Source organism: Peromyscus maniculatus, chromosome 21, assembly GCF_049852395.1.
Source record: "Peromyscus maniculatus bairdii isolate BWxNUB_F1_BW_parent chromosome 21, HU_Pman_BW_mat_3.1, whole genome shotgun sequence".
In the NCBI taxonomy this organism is placed as follows: domain Eukaryota; kingdom Metazoa; phylum Chordata; class Mammalia; order Rodentia; family Cricetidae; genus Peromyscus; species Peromyscus maniculatus.
In genome coordinates, this window is record NC_134872.1 from 38,459,097 (window position 1) to 38,483,368 (window position 24,272).

The 24,272-nt window shown below is 36.1% G+C and overlaps 1 protein-coding gene and 1 pseudogene across 10 annotated transcripts in view; one reads left to right on the forward strand and one right to left on the reverse strand.

The window, feature by feature from the left end:
* Positions 1 to 24,272, forward strand: part of Rev1 (REV1 DNA directed polymerase) — a 76,792-nt gene that overhangs the window by 28,137 nt on the left and 24,383 nt on the right. For 4 of the 10 annotated variants that reach the window (XM_076557433.1, XM_076557432.1, XM_076557436.1 and 1 more), the window contains 6 exons: positions 3,310 to 3,478; positions 11,499 to 11,651; positions 14,306 to 15,012; positions 17,325 to 17,432; positions 18,950 to 19,066; positions 23,477 to 23,585. In XM_076557433.1, the coding sequence (XP_076413548.1) occupies positions 3,310 to 3,478; positions 11,499 to 11,651; positions 14,306 to 15,012; positions 17,325 to 17,432; positions 18,950 to 19,066; positions 23,477 to 23,585 (1,363 nt within the window). Of the gene's footprint in view, positions 1 to 3,309; positions 3,479 to 11,498; positions 11,652 to 14,305; positions 15,013 to 17,324; positions 17,433 to 18,949; positions 19,067 to 21,495; positions 21,636 to 23,476; positions 23,586 to 24,272 lie in introns of those variants that run through there. The other 6 variants (XM_076557435.1, XM_076557434.1, XM_006980429.4 and 3 more) reach the window with 3 other exon arrangements.
* On the reverse strand, positions 2,416 to 3,124 carry LOC121824844 (ATP synthase F(0) complex subunit C2, mitochondrial pseudogene; annotated as a pseudogene).

The following is a 24,272-nucleotide window of genomic DNA, read 5'->3' on the forward strand; positions in this document are numbered from 1 at the left end:
GGTGGTGGTTTGGAGAGGGGGTCCCACTATGTAGCCTTGCCTGCCCTGAACCTTGCTATGTAGAACAGTTAGGCTCCAAATTCAGAGAGATCACCTGCCTCTATTTCCCAAGTGTTGGGATTAAAGGCCTATGCCACCCACACGACCGATTTTTTTTTAAATATCTGTTAAATTTCAAAATAATATTTGGGGCTTCTAGGGTTAATAAAATAACTACATTCACCTTTCTGACTTTTCACCAAGGCTGTTAATAAGTTTTAAATTATCTGTAGCTTGCATTGTGGCTCATCTTATAGAGTAATGCCAGTATTTGTCATTAATGTTACATGAGTTATGTTGTAGGAATTTCCTGAAAATTAGACAAATGTGGCATGTGCTCCCCCTAAAGATGAGTACTTAACCCAATAGTTGTCATAATAAAAACGTTTATTTAAAACTGAGACCTCTTGAGTAGTCCTAAAGAAAACCTGTTGCTGGAAAATAAGATGGATACAAAAGGCTCTGGAGTAAACATTCTTTCAAGGAACAGCTGTTGTTGGGGGTGGGGGTGGAGGTGATCTAGAGTACTTCTTAGGATGATGAGTGAAAGAAGCCAGGAGGATGTTTGAAAAGAATTAATGTGATAATCTCAAATATAAATCACAGCATAACTTTACTGGGGCACACAACCTCTTTTATGGGAAAGTGTAAGTCACATTAATTTTTGTTTTTAAAGATTCAGTTATTTAAGATGATTTCTATTGTTAAGAATAGGAAACAAAATTGAAAAAGTGGAGTTTCTGTCCTGCTAGCAGCTCCCAAATAAACACACAGAGGCTTAGTATTAATTATAAATGCTCGGTCAATAGCTCATGCTTGTTATTTTATTAGCTAACTCTTACATTTAAATTTATTTTCTATGCTTTGCCATGTAGCGTGGTACCTATTTTCAGTACAGCATGCCCATCTTGCTTCTCTCTCTATCTGTGGCCAACTCCAGACCCTGCCCTTCTTCATCCCAGCATGCTTAGTTTGGTTTGGTTGTCTTGCCTATACTTCTGCCTGGATACTGGCTGGTCAGTTCTTTCTTAACCAATGAGAGTAATACATATTCACAGTGTACAGAAGGATTATTCCACAGCAGAATAGTATTTCTTGGGACCAGTGGGATGCCTCAGTGGATGAAGATGCTCACCTCACAAACCTGGTGACCTTAGTTTGAACTCTTAACCTCACAAAAAGGTGGAAAGAGAGAACTGACTTCACAGAGTTGTCCTATTAACCTCCAAAACCAAATGCTGTGGCAAATTTGCTGTTGTAAGAATTTTCTCCCAGTGGGTGGGAGACACAGGACATTGGGCATGGCCTCTTTCAAGTTTACTCTAAGCAGTGGTTCCCAACCTTCCCGATGCCGTGGCCATTTAATGCAATTCCTTACATTGTGGTTACCCTCAATCATAAAATTATATTTGTTGCTACTTTATAACTGTAATTTTACTACTGTTAAGAATTGTAATGTAAATATCTGTTTTTTCTGATAGTCTTAGGCAATCCTTATCAAGGGGTCGTTTGACATTCTCCCAAGGGGGGTGTGACCCACAGGTTGAGAACCACTGCCCTAAAGAATGACTATTAGGCTTACTTGTACATCAGTGGGTAAAGGGTTACAGGCAGAAATGTGGATGACCTTACAGGAGCCACACTGGGAGTGTGGATAATGACTCCCATGGCTGAATAGAGGGAGTCTCTTCCCTTCCCTTAGCCTTTCCCGCCGATTTACTCGAGCCTCTCCCTGAGACCCAAGGCCAGCTGCAGTTAGGGCAGAACTGCATACAGCTGGTTGGGAAGCAGGCCTGGATGCTCAGAGGAGCATCTAGTGACCCTCCTGGACTCCTGTGAGCTGACATCAACAGTTAACAAGCTCAGCTGTGGTGATCTCTGGAGGCACAGCTTAACTCAGGACCATGATGATAGTTTGTCACAGAAGCTAGTTTTGTCTAACATGTGCTCAGATCATGCTCATATATCATGCTCACACATCATGTACACTACACATAATAACACAGAATTTTAAATGATATTTCTTAGTCTGATATTTTCACATAGGTGAACATTTTTAAAGCCTTTGATACAATTTTAGGTGACTGGATAATATTAACTAATAAGTTTTAAAATACTTTTAAAATTTTATTAAGCTTTCACAATAGGCAAATACATTAACAAGCCCTGTAGTGAGTCTATTTATAGTAAATATGAGTAATTATCTAAATCTTATATATATTCCTCTGAAGTAGTTAATGAATTAAAGTAAGCTATGAGTTTATAGTTGTTAATTTTTTTTCTTATTAATACAGTATTTATTTGTCTTCTCTCTGTCAAACCCTGAACCAAGTACTTTAGACTTCCTGGGGTGATATAGGAAAAGGAACATACAGGTCACATGGGATATGAAAAAACTATGGGAGGTAGAAGTGGAGACATGGGGAAGAGGATGAGGAAGGCCACCATTAGGCAGAAGAGCCCCATGGCCTCTGGAGAGGCAAAGACCAGAAGTGTGTAGAAGAGCTGTTGCTTTAGATCAGGGTTCCTGGCATAGCCATTGATGAGGCTCCCCAAAACAGTCCCAGCCTCAGACCCAGCCACCCCAACTGTAGCAGCCCCAGCCCCAATAAACTTGGTGGATGTCAGTGTCCCTTGAAATGGAGCTGGTTTGAAGCTGTGGCTAGGGATGAGTGAGGTCAGAGGGTACTGGACTGCCAAGCTGCTGAGAGGCCCTAATGTGTCAGCGTCCTGTGGTTGGTTCAACTCTACTTAGATAGCAGACAACTCAGCAGCTGAGAGGTGCTGCTGATCAAGGAGCAGGTACTGATGCTGATCAAACTTGCATCAGGCACACATTTTCAGGGGTTGGGGTCAAGAGCTGCTCCCAAGGTAGAGAAGGCAGAGTGGTGTTGCTAGTTAATTTTTAAAAACATGAAATCTCAGTATAAAAAATGCCAAATGTGCTAAAAAGTTTTAAACATTTGCCTTATTAGTATTTGGTTCTTGTTTGAGGTCCTTGTTTGCTCTGCTGGATGTCACTTAGCAGTAGATGTTTTTGTTTTGGTGTCTCTTGCAGCCAGGAGAAAATAATGTGCCAAAGCATCATAGCTTTCTCACTCTGTTATTTTCTCTCTCTACTTTGTTAAATGGCAGTATAGCCAAGAAGAAAGTGAAACAGTAATAGTCTATAAGTCATCTTATTTAAGGGATTATTCAGTCTGACATTCTGCTGCCTTGGACAGTAAACTATTAATGTATTTTAATATTGATTTTTTTTTTTTTTAACAGATCCTTCTGCAGAGGAATTGAGAAATCTAATGATGTTGCATGGAGGTCAATACCATGTGTATTATTCTAGATCCAAAACAACACACATTATAGCCACAAACCTTCCTAATGCCAAAATTAAAGAATTGAAGGGAGAAAAAGTAATCCGACCAGAATGGATTGTGGAAAGGTAAGTTTAACGTTTGGTTAAATTTTAGTTTAGCCAGTAAGTTCTGTAAAAATTGGACTACTTTTATTTCTGTTGTAAAACTGGCCCTACCTCTTGAAGGTTCTACCTTTGAATAGCATATATGTACTAAGTCTAAAACACATGGCAATCCTTGGAGGGCATTTCAAATACAGAAATGTAGCAAATAGTATTATTGCATGCAGCCTCAGCTGTCAGAAAGTGGAGGAGATAATACAAATAAGCTTCAGGAAGCAATTAGAAGCAGGACTTGATTGGATGTTTTATCTGTTCGAATATTTATGTACTTAGGTGCTTAGCAGAGTTCTTTGTACCTAGGAAGTACTACTAAGCAAAAATCCTTTCACTCCCTCATGGAGCTTTCATTCAGTTTCATACAGAGTAAATTGCATCTTTTTTTAATTGTGTGTTTATGTTGGTCACTTTTTGTTAACTTGACACAAGCTAGTCATTTGAGAAGAGGGAACCTCAAAGGAGACATTCTCTCCATCTGATTGGCAATAGACAAATCTGGAACTTTTTCTTAATGATTTGTGGGATGGCTCAGTCTAGCATGAGCTGTGCAGCTCCTGGGAAGTGGTCCTAGCATGTGTAACAAAGCAAGCCCTTAAGTAACATTTCTGCATGGCCTCTGCTTCAATTCCTGCCTCCAGGTTTCTGTCTTGAATTCCTGTCCTGACTCTTCCTTAAATTGCTTCTGGTCATAGTATTTCTTAAAGAAGTAGAAAGCAAACTAAGTACTATATGTCTTTTTAAAAACCCCTTAGTATGGTAATGTAGCAGGCTAATATGGACCTGAACTTCTGAGAGTAGGGTCAAGAGAGAACAGTTTGCAATACTGTTACTTTGTTTCATTTTAATAATACTAAAAACAAAAAGTAGATTCTAGGGCATTGTATGGGCTACACACTGAACTATACCCCTCAGGTTCTTCTATTTAAAAATTATCTATTAGTTTTTGGGTTTTTGAGGCAGAGTCTTAGTGTAGCCCAGACTGGCCTTGAGCTCATCTCTGTCCTCCTACATCACTCTCTTGGGTGCTGGGAATTATCACATTTAGCTCCTGTTATTTTTTCACAGTCATACTATCTTATCTCGGCTATTACCTTAAAAATGATAAAGTGTAATTAATGAGGAAATTTAATTATAATCATTTTCTAATTTAAAATGTCTTCTGGAGCTTTGGTAAACCAAAACTTAAAGATTTATTATCTGAAATGTGTGTATGTGTGAGTGTGTGTTTATGTGTATGTGTGTGTGTGTGTGTAATCTAAAAATATATGTAAATTTATAGGTGAATTAACAATAAAATCATGACTATACATGGATAAATTATAATCAGCGTTATGAAGTGCCTAAGAGATGGCTCAGATGGTAATGTGCTTGCAGCAGAAGTGTGAAGACCTTCATTCATGTATCCAAAGCCGATATAAAGTCTTATTTGTAGCACACATCTGTAATTACAGTTCTCCTATAAGGAAGGTGATGAGAGGCAGAAGTTGGAGAATCCTCAGAAGCTCATGGACTGGCCAGTTTTATGTACATAGCAGCAGCACATAAAGAGACTTTGCCTTAAAGAAGATGAAAAGTGAGGACTGGGTGCCTGAGGCTGCCTGCTGCTCACACAACATGAATGCTTGCATACACACACGCACAACACACACAAGTGCAGTGTATAGGAACATAGTCAAATTGTATGATGGAGTGCTAATGAAGCAAACTTAGAGACTATCTAAGTCAATTGCTGGAGAGAGAGAGAGAATGAGAATGTGTGTGGTGCCTAAATTATGGATGCTGGAAGAGGACATTAGATTCTCTGATCCTCTGCAAGAGTAGTACATGCTCTTAACCACCGAGCCATCTCCAGTCCCCAACTTCTTTTTTTCTGTAATTATAGCTTTAACTAATGCTAACATAATCCATGAACTTATTCCATGGAGTTCATTCATCATTATATAGTGAAAGTAGTCATATAAATTGTTGAAAAATGGGAGGCAACTTGATAGTAGAAATGACTGTCCTTGGGCTCTGGGCATAAGTTGGTTCATTTCCAAATTTCATAATTCTCTATCCATATAATCTGGATTTAGAAACTTTATACATTTATTGAAACCTTTGATTCCTCTTTTGTAAAAGAGTGTGGATGCCAGAGAGTTGGCTCAGCAGATAAAGTCACCTATTGCCAACCCCGAGGACCCAAGTTTGGTCCCCAGGATTCACATGGTAGAAGGCAAGAACTGACTCCTGCAAGTTTATATGTGTCCTATGGCATGCTTATGCCTACACGCACGCACGCACTTATTTTCTAATAAATATAAACTGATGGTATCTCTGTATCTATTGTGGTTATGTAAAAATTAGAAATCATTTGTGCAGACTAAACGTCATAATGTTGGGCATGTTGTGAGGCATAGTGTATAAGAAGCGATTGTCATTGACCTTTATTCTGTACATCTTAATAACTTTTAGTATTTAAATTCTTAAAGTTCAAAAATGCTTTTACTACTTCTAGAAAGTGAGACATATGTGGCAGATGGAAAGGTCTATAAACTTTGGGGAGAGTAAATGTGAAGGCCTGTCCCTTGACCATCCCACTACTTCCCTTGTGCTGTGTTTTATGTAGGACCGAAAATTGTGGCTTTTAGCCATGTCTCCTTGTAAGACTTATGTCAGGTTCTCAGGGTTAGAGGTTAGCCTCACTCCAGAAAAGAAATGTATTGTCACAGATAGTTGTGTCGCTGTACCATGGCTAGAATTTGGACCTGAGTTTGTAGTCCTTTCATTTTGAAAGATGGAGGGAAGCCTGACAGTAAAGGAAACAGGGACGAGAGGGCTCTTGCTGAGTGGGCTTTACCTGCTTAGAGTGGTACTTTTCATTATTAGAGCTGTTTTCCTTTCACCAGCCCTTGCAGAGTACACTTAAAACAGGGTTGTATTAAAGTTCAGAATGAATGTTCATTCACCTTTTTGAGTGACTGTAAGTAACTTAGATGGCCTGTTGGCCTCATTTTTGAATGAGAAGATAAAAGTAACTAATTGGTTTGCCCAAGAAGTAGAGCTCGATTTAGAATTCAGATTTTCTGACTCCTGTATGTGTCTAATCTATACCATTTATTTGGGCTTGGTATAGAGGAATAGATTCAGGTGTAACTGGATCATTTTTCACATGTATCTTTTATATGGGGACATAATTTTATTTTTTTTTTATTTTTTTATTTATTTATTTATTTTTTTTGAGGGGTGTTTCCAGACTGGGTTTCTCTGTGTAGCTTTGGAACCTGTTCTGGAAGACCAGGCTGGTCTTGAGCTCACAGAGATCCATCTAGCTCTGCCTCCCAAGTGCTGGGATTAAAGGCGTGCGCCACTGCCGCCCTGCCATAAATCTTAATATATAAAATAAATGTCAAATGTATGTTCTTATAGCATGAACTAGTTTTGGTTAAATTGCATGACTTTTGTTTTTGTACACTACTTACAGACATGTTGATCTCAGCAGCATTTAAATGAGATTTTTGTTAATAGCTGGTACATACTATTCTATAATTGGTTTTTCTCTTTAACTTTGAGCAGTTTTAAAAGTGTTTAGAGTGTTGCTTTCATTAGAATCCCCTAAGTCTTCCATTAAACCTGAGCTAACGTAGACCTGATTATAATGCCTTAACTTTCAGGAGGCAGGGGAGTCCTTTAATGAGAAGTCAGTGTACATTAAAGTATAAGATTTTTTTTTTTCACTGAAGTATTTGTCTTGCTGTTTTCATGAGACAGACTTAATATGAATTTTGAAATGTAGTTTAGAGATGCTTTGATGACACCATCCTACTGGCCCATCTGCCCTGTCATATTCCATGGGAGCACAATTTGTAGTGTAGATTTTATACCTAACATAGACTAAAACTTGGGCTTCAAACTATATTCAATGTAAATATAAATGTGTATTCCCTAGTTAATCTTGATGTTTTATTATTTTACAGCACTACAACATTCTTCTGAGATTTTTTTCTAGACTAACTCTAGCCAACACCAGTATTTCTAGGTGTCTATCTCTCAACCATTTATTGTTATATCTTATTAGAAATTATGTTCTTAGAGCTGGAGGGTCAGCAGTTAAAGAGTACTTACTGCCTGCTCTTTTTAGAGACCCAGATCCAGTTGGATTCCAGCATTCACCTGGCATCTCATAACAGTCTTTAATTCCAATTCAAGGCTTCTGGTACTCTCTTCTATCCTCCGTAGTTACCAGGAATACCTGTAATGCAGACACATGCAGGCAGAGCATTCATACACATAAAACGTGAATAAATAAATAAAATAAAATGTTCACTTCATAGTACAAATAATGAAGAACAATGTGGACTGTATAGGAGAAAGAGCAGGGAGCTGTAACTATATTGTTCTTTTCTGAGCTTGTGATATCTTGATGTGTGGCTGGAAAGCTTAAGGAATTCATGATGGGCAGAGTGGAGTTCAGTTTTGGATGTGTAAAGATTGCTTAGTGAGCTGGATGATGGTGGCGCACTCCTTTAATCCCAGTACTCCAGAGCAGTGACAGGTGGATCTCTCTGACTTCAAGGCCAGCCAGGGCTACACACAGAAACCCTGTTTGGAAAAACTAAAAACAAACAAAAAAAGATTGCTTTTGGTGAGGTAATTAGTAATGAAGATCATAGTTATTTTCTTGGCACATACTTAGATCCTTTTTTATCTGAAGCCCCCTTTTGGGGAAAGAAAATAAAGTTCATACCTGAATGGCTTTGCAGGTATTCAATGATAGTTTTTTGATAGATAATGACTACAACAGTTGATTTGCAGAATTCTTTCATATAAAGAAAGTACTGTTGTTACAGATGCAGGGAATATTTTAATTTTTGAAAATATTCTAGAATCTGCTTATAACTGCTAATTTAAAGTCATTGGCAATTGATAAGACTAGGATATGATTCAGAAAACTGAGATATAAAGTTGACTTTTAGAGAGAATTTTACCTGGACTACCTGGAAAGAAAAGCAGGAATCAAGACTCATTAAAGACAGGCATGATATCTTGCACTTAAAATCCCAGCTCTCGGGAGGCAGAGAGGCAGGAGGAGGGTTTTGAGTTCTAGGCTAGCCTGTGCTAAGTAGGATTAAAAAAAAGCTCATCTAAGTAGATGAATATTTAAATTTACAATATGTATGTGTGTGATCTATTGTATGGAAGTTACAGTCTTGGACATGATTCATGATATAGTTTCAGAGATCAGGCATGTTCAGGTTTGTTTGGCTGAGGACCAGAAGATGCTATCAACTGACATGGGAAACTCACTGTTGTAAGGAATCATGTTGTAGCTTTTTCTGGTAAAGTGAAGAAAACATTACCTCTTCTCCTTTTTTCTTTTTGTAAAAATAGTATATAATTAGAGTTCCTTGTGTTTAGGCTAAGCAGAAATCAACAAATATTAGATTAATTAATCTCTGAGAAAAATGTGAAAAATACTGTGTTTAGTGCATCCACATGTACATGTTCATGTGTGTTCGTTCATGTATAAAAGGCTGAGGTTGATGTTAGGTGGGGAACATTAGAAAAGACACCCTGTATTTTTTATTTTATATTTTAAAGACAGGGTCTCTCATTGAACCTGGAGCTCACCATTTCAGCTAGACTGGCTGGTGTAAATTTCTGGAGTCCTCCTGTCCCTGCTTTTTTAGAGCTAGGATTACAAATGTTTACCACCATAACTGACTATGTGGTGCTTGAGATCCAACCTCAGTTCCTCATATTCTGTGACCAGCACTTAAGACTGACCCCTCTCCCTGGCTGGAAAAAAAATCTTGTAAAAATATATTTTCATATAATGTTTCTGTCCGTATACCTGAAGATTGATTAATGGATAAACAGGGATAATTGAGCACACAGGTGATATTTTTTTGGCTAGCATTACTATGTACGATTGTGCTCTGGGCTTTAATTCCTTTTACTGATGATCTCTAAGGATTTGTGACGAGACCTGCAGTATTTCAGTTGACTATTTCCTATTCTGATATTCTCTGTGGACTTACAAGACTAATTCTGCTGGGCACATGGTACTTAGGAGTTGAACAAGCTTTTAGACTCTTTGAGTGCTCAATGTTGACCCTAGAATTTGTCACCCTGACTGCTATGATTAAGGTCATTAAGGTAGAGAAGTAAGCACAAGATTAGGGCATTTTATTTGTTTTTTTCCTGTTGGTTTTACTTAAAATGTGCAAATGCTGTACATGGGTGTGATTTTGTGCTCTCCTTTCCCTGCCATCCATGGTGAAAAGGGGAGAGTTTCAGTGGATTCCATTGAGTATTAAGTATCTCTGCTTGAGGATGCATGGAAGGAACATGTGAGTTGTCATAAATACAAACAGGGTAAATCCATAGTTTGGCAGTTAAGACCATGAATTTTAAAAGTGGTAATTGATTTGATAAAGAATAAATAATAGCTGGTGGTGATTTAATCCCAGCACTTGGGAGGCAGATACAGGCGGATCTCTTATGACTTTGAGGCCAGCCTGGTCTATAAAGTAAGTTCTAGGACAGCCAAGATTCTATACAGAGAAACTCTCTAGAAATAGGAAAGAAAAAAAAAAAACACAAAGTAATAAATGTCTTAACTTCAGGATTTTTGGTTCTGGTAGTGTAATGTTAACTTGTAATTTTGGTGTAGTTTGATAATCCATTTAGTTAAATGAAAATTAAAATATTTTATAATCTGTATGTTCTTTACTGTTGGGTAAAGTGCATTCAGTAGGATTATTAAATATCTCAATAGAATTACACAAAGGACATAGGTTGTGATTATTTAGTTTCATTTTAAGAGTATCTCACGAGGGGGATATTTCCCTGTTATAATTGTTGGCTCAATTGCTTAAAAATTGGTTGTCTATGAGACAGTTCAGTTATTTCCCACAGAGTTTATTTCTTTCAAGCTATGCTGAAGGTAGAAGAAAATTTTTAAGAAAATAAAAATGTTGAGACTTTTTGATGCATGAAACAAAAGTTTAGGTTTTTATTAGTTTCCTAAATAATTTTAAAAGAAAGTTTTTTAGTATGTATTTTGGTTTATAGAGACTTACTGAAAAAAAAAAAAAAAAAAACACTGAGCTGAAGCGATGTCTCATGTAATAAGACTCTTGTCCACGTCTGACAACCTGTGTTTGATCCCCATGACCACATGGTGGAAGAACAGAATGTGACTCAACTTAAAGCGGTCTTCTGACTTCCACTGAGTCTGTTAGTCCCAGTCTGTCTGTGTCCTTCCCTTTCTCCCCTCAAATGTGATTTTTTTTTTAAAAAAGGAAAATAAAAGAAAAACATTTCCTATGTTTAAAGATCCACTTGTTTTAAATTCAGTTATTTTCCTAAACATTATTAGTCAGTTATTTGAAATTTCAAAGTGAAATGATATTTTTAAAGATAGGTAGTAGCCAGTGTAACTCATAACTTACTAGCAAGCAAAAATCAATTTAAGACAACCTAATGTAGATAGGTAGGGTGACATATGCCTATAATCCCAACACTTGGGAAGTCAGTGCAGGAAGATCAGGAGTTCAAGGCCAGCCTTAACTACATGGGACTCTGTCTGCTTCAAGAAAGTCAGATTAGTTTTAGCTTTGAAGCATAAAAGGAGTATGCCACTACTACTCAGTATTGGAGTACTAGAGTTCACGTAGGTTGTAGTCACAGTGTTTGAGCTGTAATGAACATTTGGAATTAAACATGTTTCTGCCCTCCTGAAGATCATACCAAAAATTTATCTCTTACAACTCTCTTACAAAAAACTATAAATTACTCATTACTTTAATATTAAAATTATTTTGTCCTATATTCTCTAATTTTTAGTCTTTACTTTTAATCTACTAGTATATATTTAGACCACTGAAATGGGAGAAGAAGTAAACTAGGAAACAGATGACCTGTTGCTGATGAAACACTTGACTTTTCTTGATGCTCATTTTCACCTATTCTGAAACTGATTGGTGTTACCTTTTTGTTTCAGCATCAAAGCTGGGAGACTCTTGTCCTACATTCCATATCAGCTGTACACAAAGCCATCCAGTGCACAAAAGAGTCTCAACTTCAGTCCTGTGTGCAAACCCGAGGATCCCGTGCCAGGTCCAAGCAATATAGCCAAACATCTCAACAACAGGGTGTAAGTTTTAGATAGCAAACCAACAAAAATGAGTTTAGCAGTGAGTATGGTCTCTATTGTACTGAAGATAGAAGCAAATATTTTAAAAGCTGGGCATTCAACTTTAATAAACATTAAAATACGTGCAGGGCTATCTTTCCTATAAATAAACCAGTTTTGTAATAAATGTTCAGAAGTACATTGTTGACAAATTTTTCTAATTATACTAGATTCTCTTCTTAGTAGATATTCTCATTTTTTGGTGAATTTTTATGAAAATAAGTATAAGCAATTTTCTGTATATTGTTACTTTCTTAAAAAAAAAAAAAAAAAAACTAACTGTACCAGCTTTAGTTATGCTCCATGCATAGAAAAATAATGAAAATGCAGGTTACTTTTGAATAATTAAGCATTTATAATTTTAAGTATGTAAATATATTAGCTGTTGGTTCTCAGTTATAGATGTGGAGTGAATCTAGACTTTATTATATGGTTTTAAAAATAGATACTTATATAAATTTTAATTGCAGTAATACTGAGTTAATTGGTTTCACAGTTAAAGTGGTGGTGTGTTGCCTTAACTTGTATATCAAATGGTTCATTATCACTAGCCTTCTCTTTTGTTATTAAATTGCTTGCTTTGGGAGTTGGATATAATTTTTTCCAAAAGATCAGTAATCTAAGCTGGGAGGATCCAGTATCACAACCTTCTATAACTTTTTGTTCTTGTCACTTGTCATTTAACTAATATTCATTTAGAACTCTACCCCCAATTTTTTTAAATATACTTCAAACTATTAGTCTTCAAATGCTATCAAAAATCCACTAATAACATGAGGAAAATCCACAAAATATTTTCTTACACCAATATAAGTAGAAAATAGATTTCTTCTCAAATTTATTTCTGTTGACAGTTTTAGAAAGAATTTTTTGGTGTTTCAAGACAGGGTTTCTTTGTGTAGTTTTGTTGCCTGTCCTGGATCTCACTCTGTTGACCAGGCTGGCCTTGAACTCAGAGATCCACCCGGCTCTGCCTCCTAAGTGCTGGGATTAAAGGCATGTGCCACCACTGCCCGGCAAGATCTGACTTATTAAATATAAGTACAAATAATTTTAGTTGCTTAAATATATGTTTTACTATATTTCTTGCACAACTGTTTTCCAAATGTGCATTTGTCTAGCCTAGGATATCAACACAGAAATATGTATTATTAACAGTGTATTTTCTTACCAGTAATGTATGCATTTTTGTTGCATATACTACTGCTGTGCATGTAAAGACTCATAATGTTTTGACACAGGAAGCCTAGTTGATCAGGGTTTTTTGTTGTTGTTGTTGTTGTTGTTTTCTTACATTACTTTAGTTAACTTCTTGGAGTTCGGTGAGGGCTAGCTCTAGTTTGCATTTTAAATAAATTTAAATGATTCTTCACTTCCTGCTTTGTCCTTATGTTCAGGGGCAGGCTTCCTCTGAATAAGCTTTCTTTTGTTTCCAGTTTGTGTTCTTTCACTGGACTTTTTATGAGAGTTGGATGTACTCAGAATTGGCTATCATAGACCATGAATGATTACAGATACTGCCAGAGCCTGAGACAAGTAGAAATGGGTGGGGATTTGTTTTTGCATCAAACTTACATGATTTGTCAGTATAGTCCGACTACCATTACTAATAAGTTGAATTGACATTAGGGTGAGGACCTTAAGACAACATCTGGTGGTGCTGGTAATCTGACCCTTAGTATGGTGTTGTATATGTTGCCCCATTATCTGGAGTCCGAACTAATTGGAGTAATTCTGTAAACATTTGAAAAAATGAATCACTGATGAAATCTAGTTTTATGAATACAAATGAATTTTGTCTTCATTAGTATTTAAAAATGTAGGGTAGCTAGGATGTGACTTTGGTACAACATATATTATAGATCCTGTATTTGTAAAGCCTGTAACTATATATTTGATCTAGATTGCTTTTGAATATCTGTGATATCTCAATACACTTTTCTTAGTTAATGTCATTTTTCTTGTTAAAAATTGTACTGAGTTACTACCACACACTTGATCCTTACATCGTGTCATCTGGAATAGAAGTAAGCCCAGTGTGTGGTTGAATACAATCTTACTGGCTCTTGTGCAGACTGAAGGTAACTCTAGAGTCAGGACTTGAATCACATATGTTGTGGTGGTAGATTTAATATGTTAGAGAATGGCTTCCATGAAAACCAAATGTAAAACCAGGAGTAGGAACTCAGGTAAAACTTGTTCATTTCAGAAAAGTAGATGTTATTCACATAGTAAATAAATGACAACCACTGTGCTTTGGTATTTAGAGGTGATAGGTTCTAGATATTTTTTTGTGGGGAAAGCTACAGAAAACCAGTGGGCAGGCCTGTGCATACCTGTAATTTCAGTACTTGATAAACTTAAGTAAGAGGCTGTTTAAGTAGTGAGCAACTTAAATCCTATTTTCAAAAAAACATGGAATAACAAAAAAAGAAAAGAAAGAAAATGTTCTTGTTTCTTTACTTTGGCCAAGAATTATCCTTTGTTCAAATAAAAGTACAATGTTTATGATTTAGCTTTTCAGTATTTAAGAGGAAAACGGTAAATCACCAAGAGAATTTGTATTTTAAGCTTTCAAGTAAGATATATTAACTTCAATTCTTCTCGTCCTTTAGAAATCACATAATGAAGAAGATAGAGACAGAAAATGAGGTGAAAGCAAATGGACTGAGCAGTTGGAATGAAGAAGATGCAAATGATGATTTTAGTTTTGTGGATCGGGAGCAGACATTTCCAGGAAGGAAACAGAATGGAATATCGCATCCCAGAGACCCCTCTGTCATTTTTAATGGACATGCTCATAGCTCTAATGGTGCCTTAAAGACGCAGGATAGCTTGGTGCCTGTGGGCAATAGTGTTGCTAGCAGGCTTTCTTTAGACTCTGCCCAGGAGGAGAAGAGGGCAGAGAAGAGCAGCACTGACTTCAGAGACTGCACAGTACAGCAGTTGCAGCAAAGCACCAGAAATACAGATGCTTTGCGGAATTCACACAGAACTAATTCTCTCTCATCATCTTTGCACAGTAACACTAAAGTCAATGGTGCTCACCACTCCACTGTTCAGGGGCCTTCAAGCACAAAAAGCACTTCTTCTGTTCTGACTCTTAGTAAGGTAGCGCCTTCAGTGCCATCCAAACCATCAGACTGCAATTTTATCTCAGATTTCTATTCTCACTCAAGACTGCATCACATCTCTACATGGAAGTGTGAATTGACTGAGTTTGTCAATACCCTACAAAGACAAAGTAATGGTATCTTTCCAGGAAGGGAAAAGTTAAAAAAAATGAAAACAGGCAGGTCTTCCCTTGTTGTAACTGACACAGGTAGATACTAAAATTGTTTTTTTTCACAACAGTTATATTTGATTTTGTTCTGATGTTTTCATTGGTGTTCTAATCATTACAAACTTCTTAATACAAAAAGCCCCCAGGAATGCCAGGTTATGTAAGTTACAGTAAGGAGAACCGAAAACTACTATTATTTTAGATTCGATTTAACTGTGGCTAACTGAAAATGTTAGGTCATTTCAATGCTGTCAGAACTGGGATTCCAAGTGCTCCTTCCTCATGTAGACTTGATACATTGTTGAAGTTTTAAACTGTATAAATATAACATTTTATATTCCATGCCTAATCTCCTGTGAGGATGAAGTTGTTTGGTAAGGGTAATTGTGAATTTCTCGCAGCTTACTTCCTAATTCACTTTTGAAAATTAAACACTGACAGAACTGTTGTACTTACAGTGGTAAACTTAGTGAGATTGTTGTTACATCTACATAGATTGTTTATATTTATAATTTGTGTGTGTGTGTGTGTTTAGTGTCTGTCATCCGAACCAAACAGGAAGCTGTTTTGTGACAGTCATTAAACTAGAGTCTAGTTTAGACCTAGTTTGAGGTTTCAGTTGTTTTTGACAAAGGGCTTGGCTTTTTTTTCTTTTCCAAGATTATGTGATAATAATCTCTAACTGTGGAAAGGGAGACATAAAGAGAAAGATGCTAATGGTGTTTTAGATCCATGTTTTTGTTGCTTTTATATTTGATATATTCCAAGATGCTTTTAGTCAAATGATTTTTCAGTTTTTCTGAAATATATCAGAATAATGTCATAGTTATTAGATTATATTATGTCTTGGTTCTTTTAACCTGAAGGTCAATTACTTTTGAAAGTTTTAAAATACTATTATGAATTAGGTCCATTGATGGGAATAAATTCTTAAGTTTTTCTTTTGTTGTAAGAAAGCATTTGGTAGGTATTTGGTTTGTACATTCTGTTCCCCTTGAATATTTAATACTATTTTGGGTTGTTTACCTTTTGTTTCATGATATTTTTGTACATTAGAATTGTGATTGTAGTTTGCCTAGCATGTGCAAGGCCCTGAGTTTGATACCTAGCACTGCCAAAGAAAGAAAGGTTGTGATTGTTAAACTTTACTTGATAAATCTTTCTGAAGGGAGCATAGAGAACGGCAAGGAAGTGCAAGGGTTTGAATTAGATAGCTTTTCCTGGATCCAGATCTTCACTTGACCCCTTTCTGCAGCAGAAACATGCTTTCTTGCCTGTTTGCTTTCTGCAAGAGGCGAGATAGGAATCGGTGATGTCCAGCATACAGTTTGTCTGTTTAAAGATAACATGAAGAAAGATTCAGTGCCTTGCACATAGTGAGACGAGGTTAACTGTCTCACAGGTAATATGTGAAGTAGCCCAATTGCTAGGGAATGAGTTCTTTCAAAACCTATTATAAAACTGATAATCAAGAATATTATTTGAGGTTAGAACTTAGTGCAAGTCTGCAGTTCTTAGATTTAGGGCCTGTACCATTATATTCTGGAACACCAGGAGAAGTAATAGTAATAATGTTATTATAAAGTAATACTGTTCTAATAGTTGGGTATAATAACCCTTACAAATACATCTGAAGTTATTTAAAGCCATTAATTATCCTTATGAGATAATATTTATTTTTATCTCCATAAATGTAATAAACATGCTGCAGAACTAGTGACATGTAATGGTGTAAGAAAAATTCCATTTGTATGTAGATTTTTGTTGACTACTTTTTGAAGCATGTCTATTTAGAACAGCAGCATAATAGTTTAAGAGCTTGGAAATCAGACTGACTGGAGTTAAATTCCAGGCACACACCGGTTGTGGGACTTAAATCACTAATCTGTAAAAGGTTGGGGTGAGAGTTCAGATTAACCCCTTTAAACCTCTCATGTTTTCACACCATCCAGGAGAACTGGGTAGTAGTAGCCACTGTAATTGCTGTTTCATTAAATATTGTGTGTAGAATGTGGGGAATGGAGCTCATCAAAGGTTACTTAGTTCCATGTAACTAAGTAACTGTAGATACCAAAATTGTTTAATCAGAGATTTATCCAATTAAAATCATAATTTTAAGATAAGATTGTTAGAAAGTAGAATGATACTGTGGTATTGTTAGATTTGATTTAAAATTAGATCAGAAAACTAGAGGAACTGAAATTTGTCTATTGAGGTGGTACAGAGGTTGTCCATAATATATTCTATTATGTTGATGCTGTTCTTCTTAAATAAGATTTCTAAAGTTAACTAGACCTGTTTTTAATGAGGAGAATTAGTTTTGGGTTTGAATGTTCTCTTTTTCCTTCTAGGCAATCTGTCAGTATTGAGCTCACCTAGACATCAGAGCTGTGTAATGCATGTTGATATGGATTGCTTCTTTGTATCAGTGGGTATACGAAATAGACCAGATCTCAAAGGTCTGTATTCTTGTTTGTTTTAAGAAAATTGATACATTTTGTGTGTGTGTGTGTGTGTGTGTGTGTGTGTGTCTCCTAATTGATAACAAAGTGTTCTTTGAGAAGTATTTTGATTTTCCTTGGTCAAATCAGTTGTTTCCTTCAAATTATCAGAGATATAGGGAAATTAGAAAACTTCCGCTCGATGTAAGTTGAAATCTGCAGAGATTATGTTAAACTAAGGGTTCTTTGATTTTGCGTAGATGGGGGCTTCTGGATATTTTCCATTTTTTAAATTTTTTTTATTTTTTATTTTTTTGTTACCTGGAATTTTGTGGTATTCTCTGTCTTCAGACTTGCTATTCTCCTGTTCAAATAACTCCTCCTTGATGGAGGTAAACATCCTGACTTTTGTTGTGGTAATTTTGTGTTATTGAATTGAATCATCTGGGCAGTCTTTCTGTCCAATAAGATTTCAGGATGATTTACATGCTGCTTATTCCTATTGGAAATATTCATTCAGAATTTTTAATAGTTCATTCTGGAAGAGATAGCTACATGAACAGTATTTTTTGAAAGCAGTTCTTCTCTTATGTAAAGAAACAGTAGTTAGGACACTGAAAATTCTAGAAAATCCTATATTCTCATCAGGGTTTTATTTTTGTCCTGGACAGTTGTTACTCCAGCTTTGAATGGGGCTTTCAGGATATGAAAGAATTGATTTTAGCCTATGGGTAGCTTACTATCTAGCATTTTGTGGGTTTTGTTTAGCTTGTGTGGAGGGGCAGGGAAGTTGTGTGTGTGTTTCTTTGTGCTTTTAAGCCTGTGCTCTGCAAATCAGTTTTTGTCTCTTATGTCACCACTGTACACCGTCATAGCTGTCTTGTCACTTAATACACATGTAAAAGGAAATGATACATTAATGTTCTTTACCAAAGCAAAAACTGGGGGACTGAAAATTCACATTTCATTATATGTTAAATCAGATTTTGATTGCTGTGCATGAATCTCTTATTTCTCTTGCTATAAAATTAAAAAGATAAGTGTAGATGCTGAGCCTATTTATGTCAGAACTATAAAAAGTCTGTTTATAGTTAGTCTTTCATTGTCCACCCTATAATCTGAACCTGGGATCTGAGTTGCCTATTTTTCATTGTGAGAAATCAAGTCATAGTCATGGACTATGCTGTTTTTAGGTTGAGTCAGTTTATCAGAAATGTCACTAGGGCCATGCTTGGTGGCATAGGCCTAGCACTCTAGAGGCATGTGGATCATTGTGAGTTCATGACCAGCATGGTCTATATAGAAGATTCCAGAAGTACTTAAAGAGACCTTGTCTTAAATGTCACTGAAATTGTCCCTTTTGGGTGTTAACTGAAAGTCTTAGGTGATGCTAGATAGTGATGGGCATATTAGCTTCTTTAAGACTAAGTGATTAAAGGAAAAAAAATGTAATAAAAATCCCATGAAAAAGTTTCCACTACATGTTCTTAACATCCTTTTGTACTTAGAGAAACAATTTAATCTTTTTCTCACAGGAAAACCAGTTGCTGTTACAAGTAACAGAGGCACAGGAAGGGCGCCTTTACGTCCTGGTGCTAACCCTCAGCTGGAGTGGCAGTATTACCAGAATAAAATCTTGAAAGGAAAAGCAGGTACAAATGAGTTCTTTGAAGCCATAATGCTCCTTTGGATGACTCCTGGATATTACTGTTGGTGTTGGTACTTTAGAAGTAAAAGCAGAATAGAATAATTAGATCTTTTCAAGTTTGAATGTTTTAAGGATGCTAGTGACACCTTGAATCAAACCAAAACCTGATTCTAAACAGATGATTGGTTTATTGTTACGCTTTCTGAAATTAGATGATGGTGTTTTCCTGGATCTCAGTGAGGTGTGAATTTTAAAACAGTGATTAATCTGCTTTTTATAAATTTAGATTGGGAATGGAAGTCATGATCGTTTTGTAGAAACATTGATCTGGACTTGAGTTATTAGCCATTGGGCTTATGTTACAGTGAACACACTAACGTTGGTGTTCTTCAGTATTCTTAGAATTTATAAAGCTAGGCACAGTGGTATCTAATACCAGCATTTGGGAGGTGGTAGCAGGAGAAATCATGCTTTCAAGGGAAGCCTAGAGAACAGGGAAACCCTGATTCAAGAAAGCAGACAGACCTCTATTGGAATCATACTCTAAATGCTGGGATTATTCCTCATTTGAGTGAACTTGTTTCTTAGAAGAAACTTTTGCCTAGCTGTCTTGGAAAATTACTTTGTTCACAATAGTAAGATCTTTTTTTTTTTTTTTTTTTTTTTTTTTTTTTTTGCCCCTGCTTTAAAGTTCCATATTTACTTAGAAAGTCTTTCACATTGTTTTGTTTCCTTGTGGAATATCTTGTGAAAACACAATAGAAAAATTCATTCTTTTAGAAAAGACTAACCAGAAGAGAGACCTATAGCTCAGGAGAAAGGATCTAGTTTGGTTTTATCCCAGTCACTTCAGTTCCCTGCTTTATGAGATATAAGACATTGGGCATGTTTTAGAAAAGACCCTAATGAAGCAAGAGAGTCTGAACACTGAATTTCTTTTTTGGAACTAGTCTTTTTGTTGGTTGTAAGCATCTGCACAGTGTACATTGGAAAGGGGAATTGTAGATACACATTTATTTTTTATGTATTTCCATTTCTCAAGTTTTCTATGGCTTGATTAGTTAAATGTTTTCAGAGATTTTTGAGATTCTCGTGTTTCGAGTCAGCAGATCGTGGGGTAACTTACTGAACTAGGTGAGGCTTCACTTCTTTGTGGTTAGTTTCTTAAGTGTAATTTTGTATAAGGTTTTTTCTTTCTGTATTTTCTATGGTATTATTAAAAAGATAAAACTTTATGTTCTAGAAAGAAAGTAATATGTAGCTGAAGGAAATTTAGTGCTTGTCACATGTGAACACTTATCGAACAGCTGTCAAAATAAGAAAACCATACCAGATGACTGTGTTTGGTGGCATCTCTAAGTTCCTTTGTGCTCAGATTCTGGTGGGTAGAATCTCAGTCTGCTGCCTATTTGAGCAGTCTGCATCTAGATTCTGACCTTGGCAGGCACTTGTTCTTTGAAAGTAGCGGGGACGTGTCTTCTTTTGTCTCGCCATCATGGTCTGGCCATGCGTGAGTTTGCAGCAGAGTATTTTCTTTGGTTACTTAGTATCTTCCTCTTTGTAGCCACTGGGTTTCCATGGTATTTTAATAGCCTTTATAGTCCATATCTCCTTCACTTCTGGGGATGGTGCACCAGAAGCCAAATGTTAGAGGAACTGTTCAAGTTCCACTTGCCATTGAAAATTGACAAAATAGATTTTCCTCTCCTTAGAAAAAGTGACTATACTACCTTGATTTCTTGTTTTAACTTGATGACATTCATTTTTGTATCTTAAGCCCTTTGACTCATTTGGACCTTACAAAAATATTTGCTATACATAAAAGGATTGTCTTTCATTGAGTTTATAGCCAAGCCTGTGCCCAGAACTTGTTTTCCAGTGCCTTTGTTCTCCTTTTCCTGATCTCTCTTTCTTTGAGTCATTATTAGACATAGCACCAAAAGTAAAGGTACTAAGATCAGTTTAGAGCTTGACTCTTTGACTTTGACTTCTGCACACTAGCTTTGTATAAATCAGTTCTAATATTTTGACTTGTGTGGTTAGGTTAGGCAGCTATTACGACAAAAAAGCATCTATAGTCTTTTGGAAACTGGTTTCTTGTTCCTTATATTCAGAAACTAAGTCAGTGTACCCAGGGCATTTCATCCATCTGTGACTTCCTCTGCCAGCTGTTTCCTGAGTCATCTCATTGATGATTTCATTCAGAACCATTTAACCTCTGCACTTTTTGGTTGGGGCCTCTTACCCCTTCCTGGATTCCCAGGATGCAGATGTTTTCTATCCCTTCAACAACTTCAGTTTTCATTCTAAAGAGCAACAGTTAAAAAAATCGTATTAGTCATAGATTTATTCTCAGCGATTTCTTTTTCACAGACTTGTGTCCTGGCCTCTGATTTCTCCAACCGTTCCTCCACATTCTCCATGTGCCCGTCTAGTTTGTCAAGTTTTGATCAGCAGTTCTCTACTTTGCCCTCCAGTGAGGACAGTGTGTCCCTGCATTTCCCTGAATCTCACATGAAGCAACTTACTCCGCTGGTGGAGAGACCCACGCACTCTGCTGCACTGTGGAACAGGTCAGCCAGCCCAGTGAAGAGGAACACCATGGTGCTGCCTCTCAGGCCAGGGCATTGGGGGCGCATGGACCACACTCTGTTCTCACTTCCAACGTGAACTTTCTGTAATTTCCAAATGAGACTCTTAGGTTAAATAGTCCTTCAAATATAAAAATCATGTAACTTCCTTTTAAAGCATAATTCGTGGTTATAACTTTGAAAGATAGCAAATTGTGGCTGTGGTCTTTGTTTAGTGGCACCCTCTGTTGGTCTGTTATTGACAATCCTTAAATTCTTACAGATTAGATAATGGACTGTTTCAGAAACACTGAACAATCTACTCACTTTCTGTCTTGAGTTTGTAAGAGTATGGCATATATTATTTACATTTTACCAGAAATCATATAGCTCACATTGCATATTCTTGTTTTTATTTTTAGATGCAAGTAGCATTTAACTCCCACCAAAATACCAATTCTGTTTGGCTTGTATCAATGGTGTTGATGAATGGGTGCTAAAATCTGGAAATGCCTGTATGGGCTGCATATTGGGTAAAAATGTTCATGGTTATCAGTCAGATAAGGAAGAGATACTGTAGCCTATAAAGCCAGATATTGTGTTGTGTTTTCTTGGTGGTGCAATAACTTGGCTGTTTTTTCATGGAACATTGAGTCTCTTAAATGGAAAAGAGGTACTGAGTTTGTTAGCTTTGTGCTATTATGGTATAGGTTTGTTTGGAATTAACTAAAGAGATAGGTTTGGGTCTTGCTTTACTAACCATGTTGTTTATAGAGTAGAGACATGGCTGAGATTGTGTTTTAAGAATGTGTGTTTGTGTTTTCTTTTTTAAATAAAAAATTCAACAAAAGCAAACTTTATCTTTAATAATATTATCCAGAGATTACGACCAAAACATTAATCTACTTCTCAATTATTAGTAAATTTCAGTATGGTTCAGGTGTCATGTAGCTAGTAGGCTCTCTAGGCTGTGTACTTTGATATGGTTGGGTGAAATTGTAAATTTGGTTTGGATATTAGAAATGTTGGTGAGCTGTTGTTCTGTTGAGACTAGAATTATGTTCCTTAAAGCAGTTCCTATTTATTGTAATTGAGCTCAAGTTTTTTAATTGAAGGTACAATTTTTAAATGAAAAGTAGAAAATAATGCTGTGATGCTGTTTTTATCTGATGTGTTTAAAAGAAAAACCTTGAAGTTTAAGATGAATCATCTTTATACTATATGAAGATATATTTATGTCATATACATACATATTATTTGTGCGTGTGCATGTATGTATATCGTATATAGATGAGGTCATCTGGTTACCCTAGCTTAGTTTCTGCATATGAGGAACAAGAAACCAAAGTTTCTAAAAAAGATTACTAAGTTACTGTTTAATTAAATGGTTGGCAGAAATCTGATTTCTCTTTAACATACCAGTTTTAAGTTCTATAGAAAGTTCTTATAACAAAAAACATTCCAAGAATCTTGTATTTTCTGTTAACTTTTCCCTGTCACAGTGAGGTGCATAATTCTCCTAAAGCAGGGGAGGGAGTTCATCTCCTTGATCACTTTCATTCTTATCTACCCTGAGCGACTGTGTGTTACAGGATCACAGGATGTTTTACATTTATTAAAACAGGATACTTTGAATTTATTATGATGTTTTTCATCTAACTGTTGCTGAAGAATATAATGAAAGAAAGTAATTTTAATAGTTTTCTACTAAATATAGAAATAATACCAATTCAAATGGGTGTTTGGAACTTAAAACATTTGTAAATATTTGAAAATAATAGAAAATAGATTTAATAAAAGTTAAGGAAAATAAATTTTTAACATAATTGAATTTTATTTTAAAGCAGATATACCAGATTCATCAGTATGGGAGAATCAAGATTCTACACAAACAAATGGAATTGATTCTGTTTTGTCAAAAGCTGAAATTGCTTCTTGTAGTTATGAAGCCAGGTATGTAGAAGCTAAGTGAGTTCTAATTCTTAATGAATTGAAAGCTAGATTTTATTTTATTTTACTTTCTTAATGGTGTTGGCAGGCATTAGTTTTTCTTCTTACAAATAGGAAAAACTTGTGTTATAAAACTGATAATTGCTGGTGAGATGGCTCAACATTGAAGAGCAGTTGTTATTGTAGAAGATAAGATTCAGTTCCTAGCACCCACATGGTGGCTCACAACTGTCAGTAACTCCAGGTCCAGGGGAGCCAACTCTTCTGGTCTTTGTGAACACAAGGCAAGCACATAGTGCACAAACATACATCTGAGAAAATATATGCACATAAAATTAAGTTGAAACTTGATTGCCCTTTAAATCATAAATAAATTATTTTCTTCAAATTAGTAAGACTGTATAAACTTGTTGCCACTAACTTGAGTGTAAGCAGTTATCTTACAATAATCTGAAACCATAATTAGAACCTCCCTTTTTAACATGAGAGGAATACACTTGTGTTCCTTATATGTCAGAAAATTATCAAGGGCCAGTGAGATAGCTCAGCGGTTAAAGAGGCCATGTAAGCATGATGACCTAAATTCAATCTCTAGAAATCATATAAAGAAGAGAGAATTGACTCCACAGAATTGTCCTCCTACCTCCACAGGCATGCCAAGGTTTGTGTGCCTATATATACACATCACAT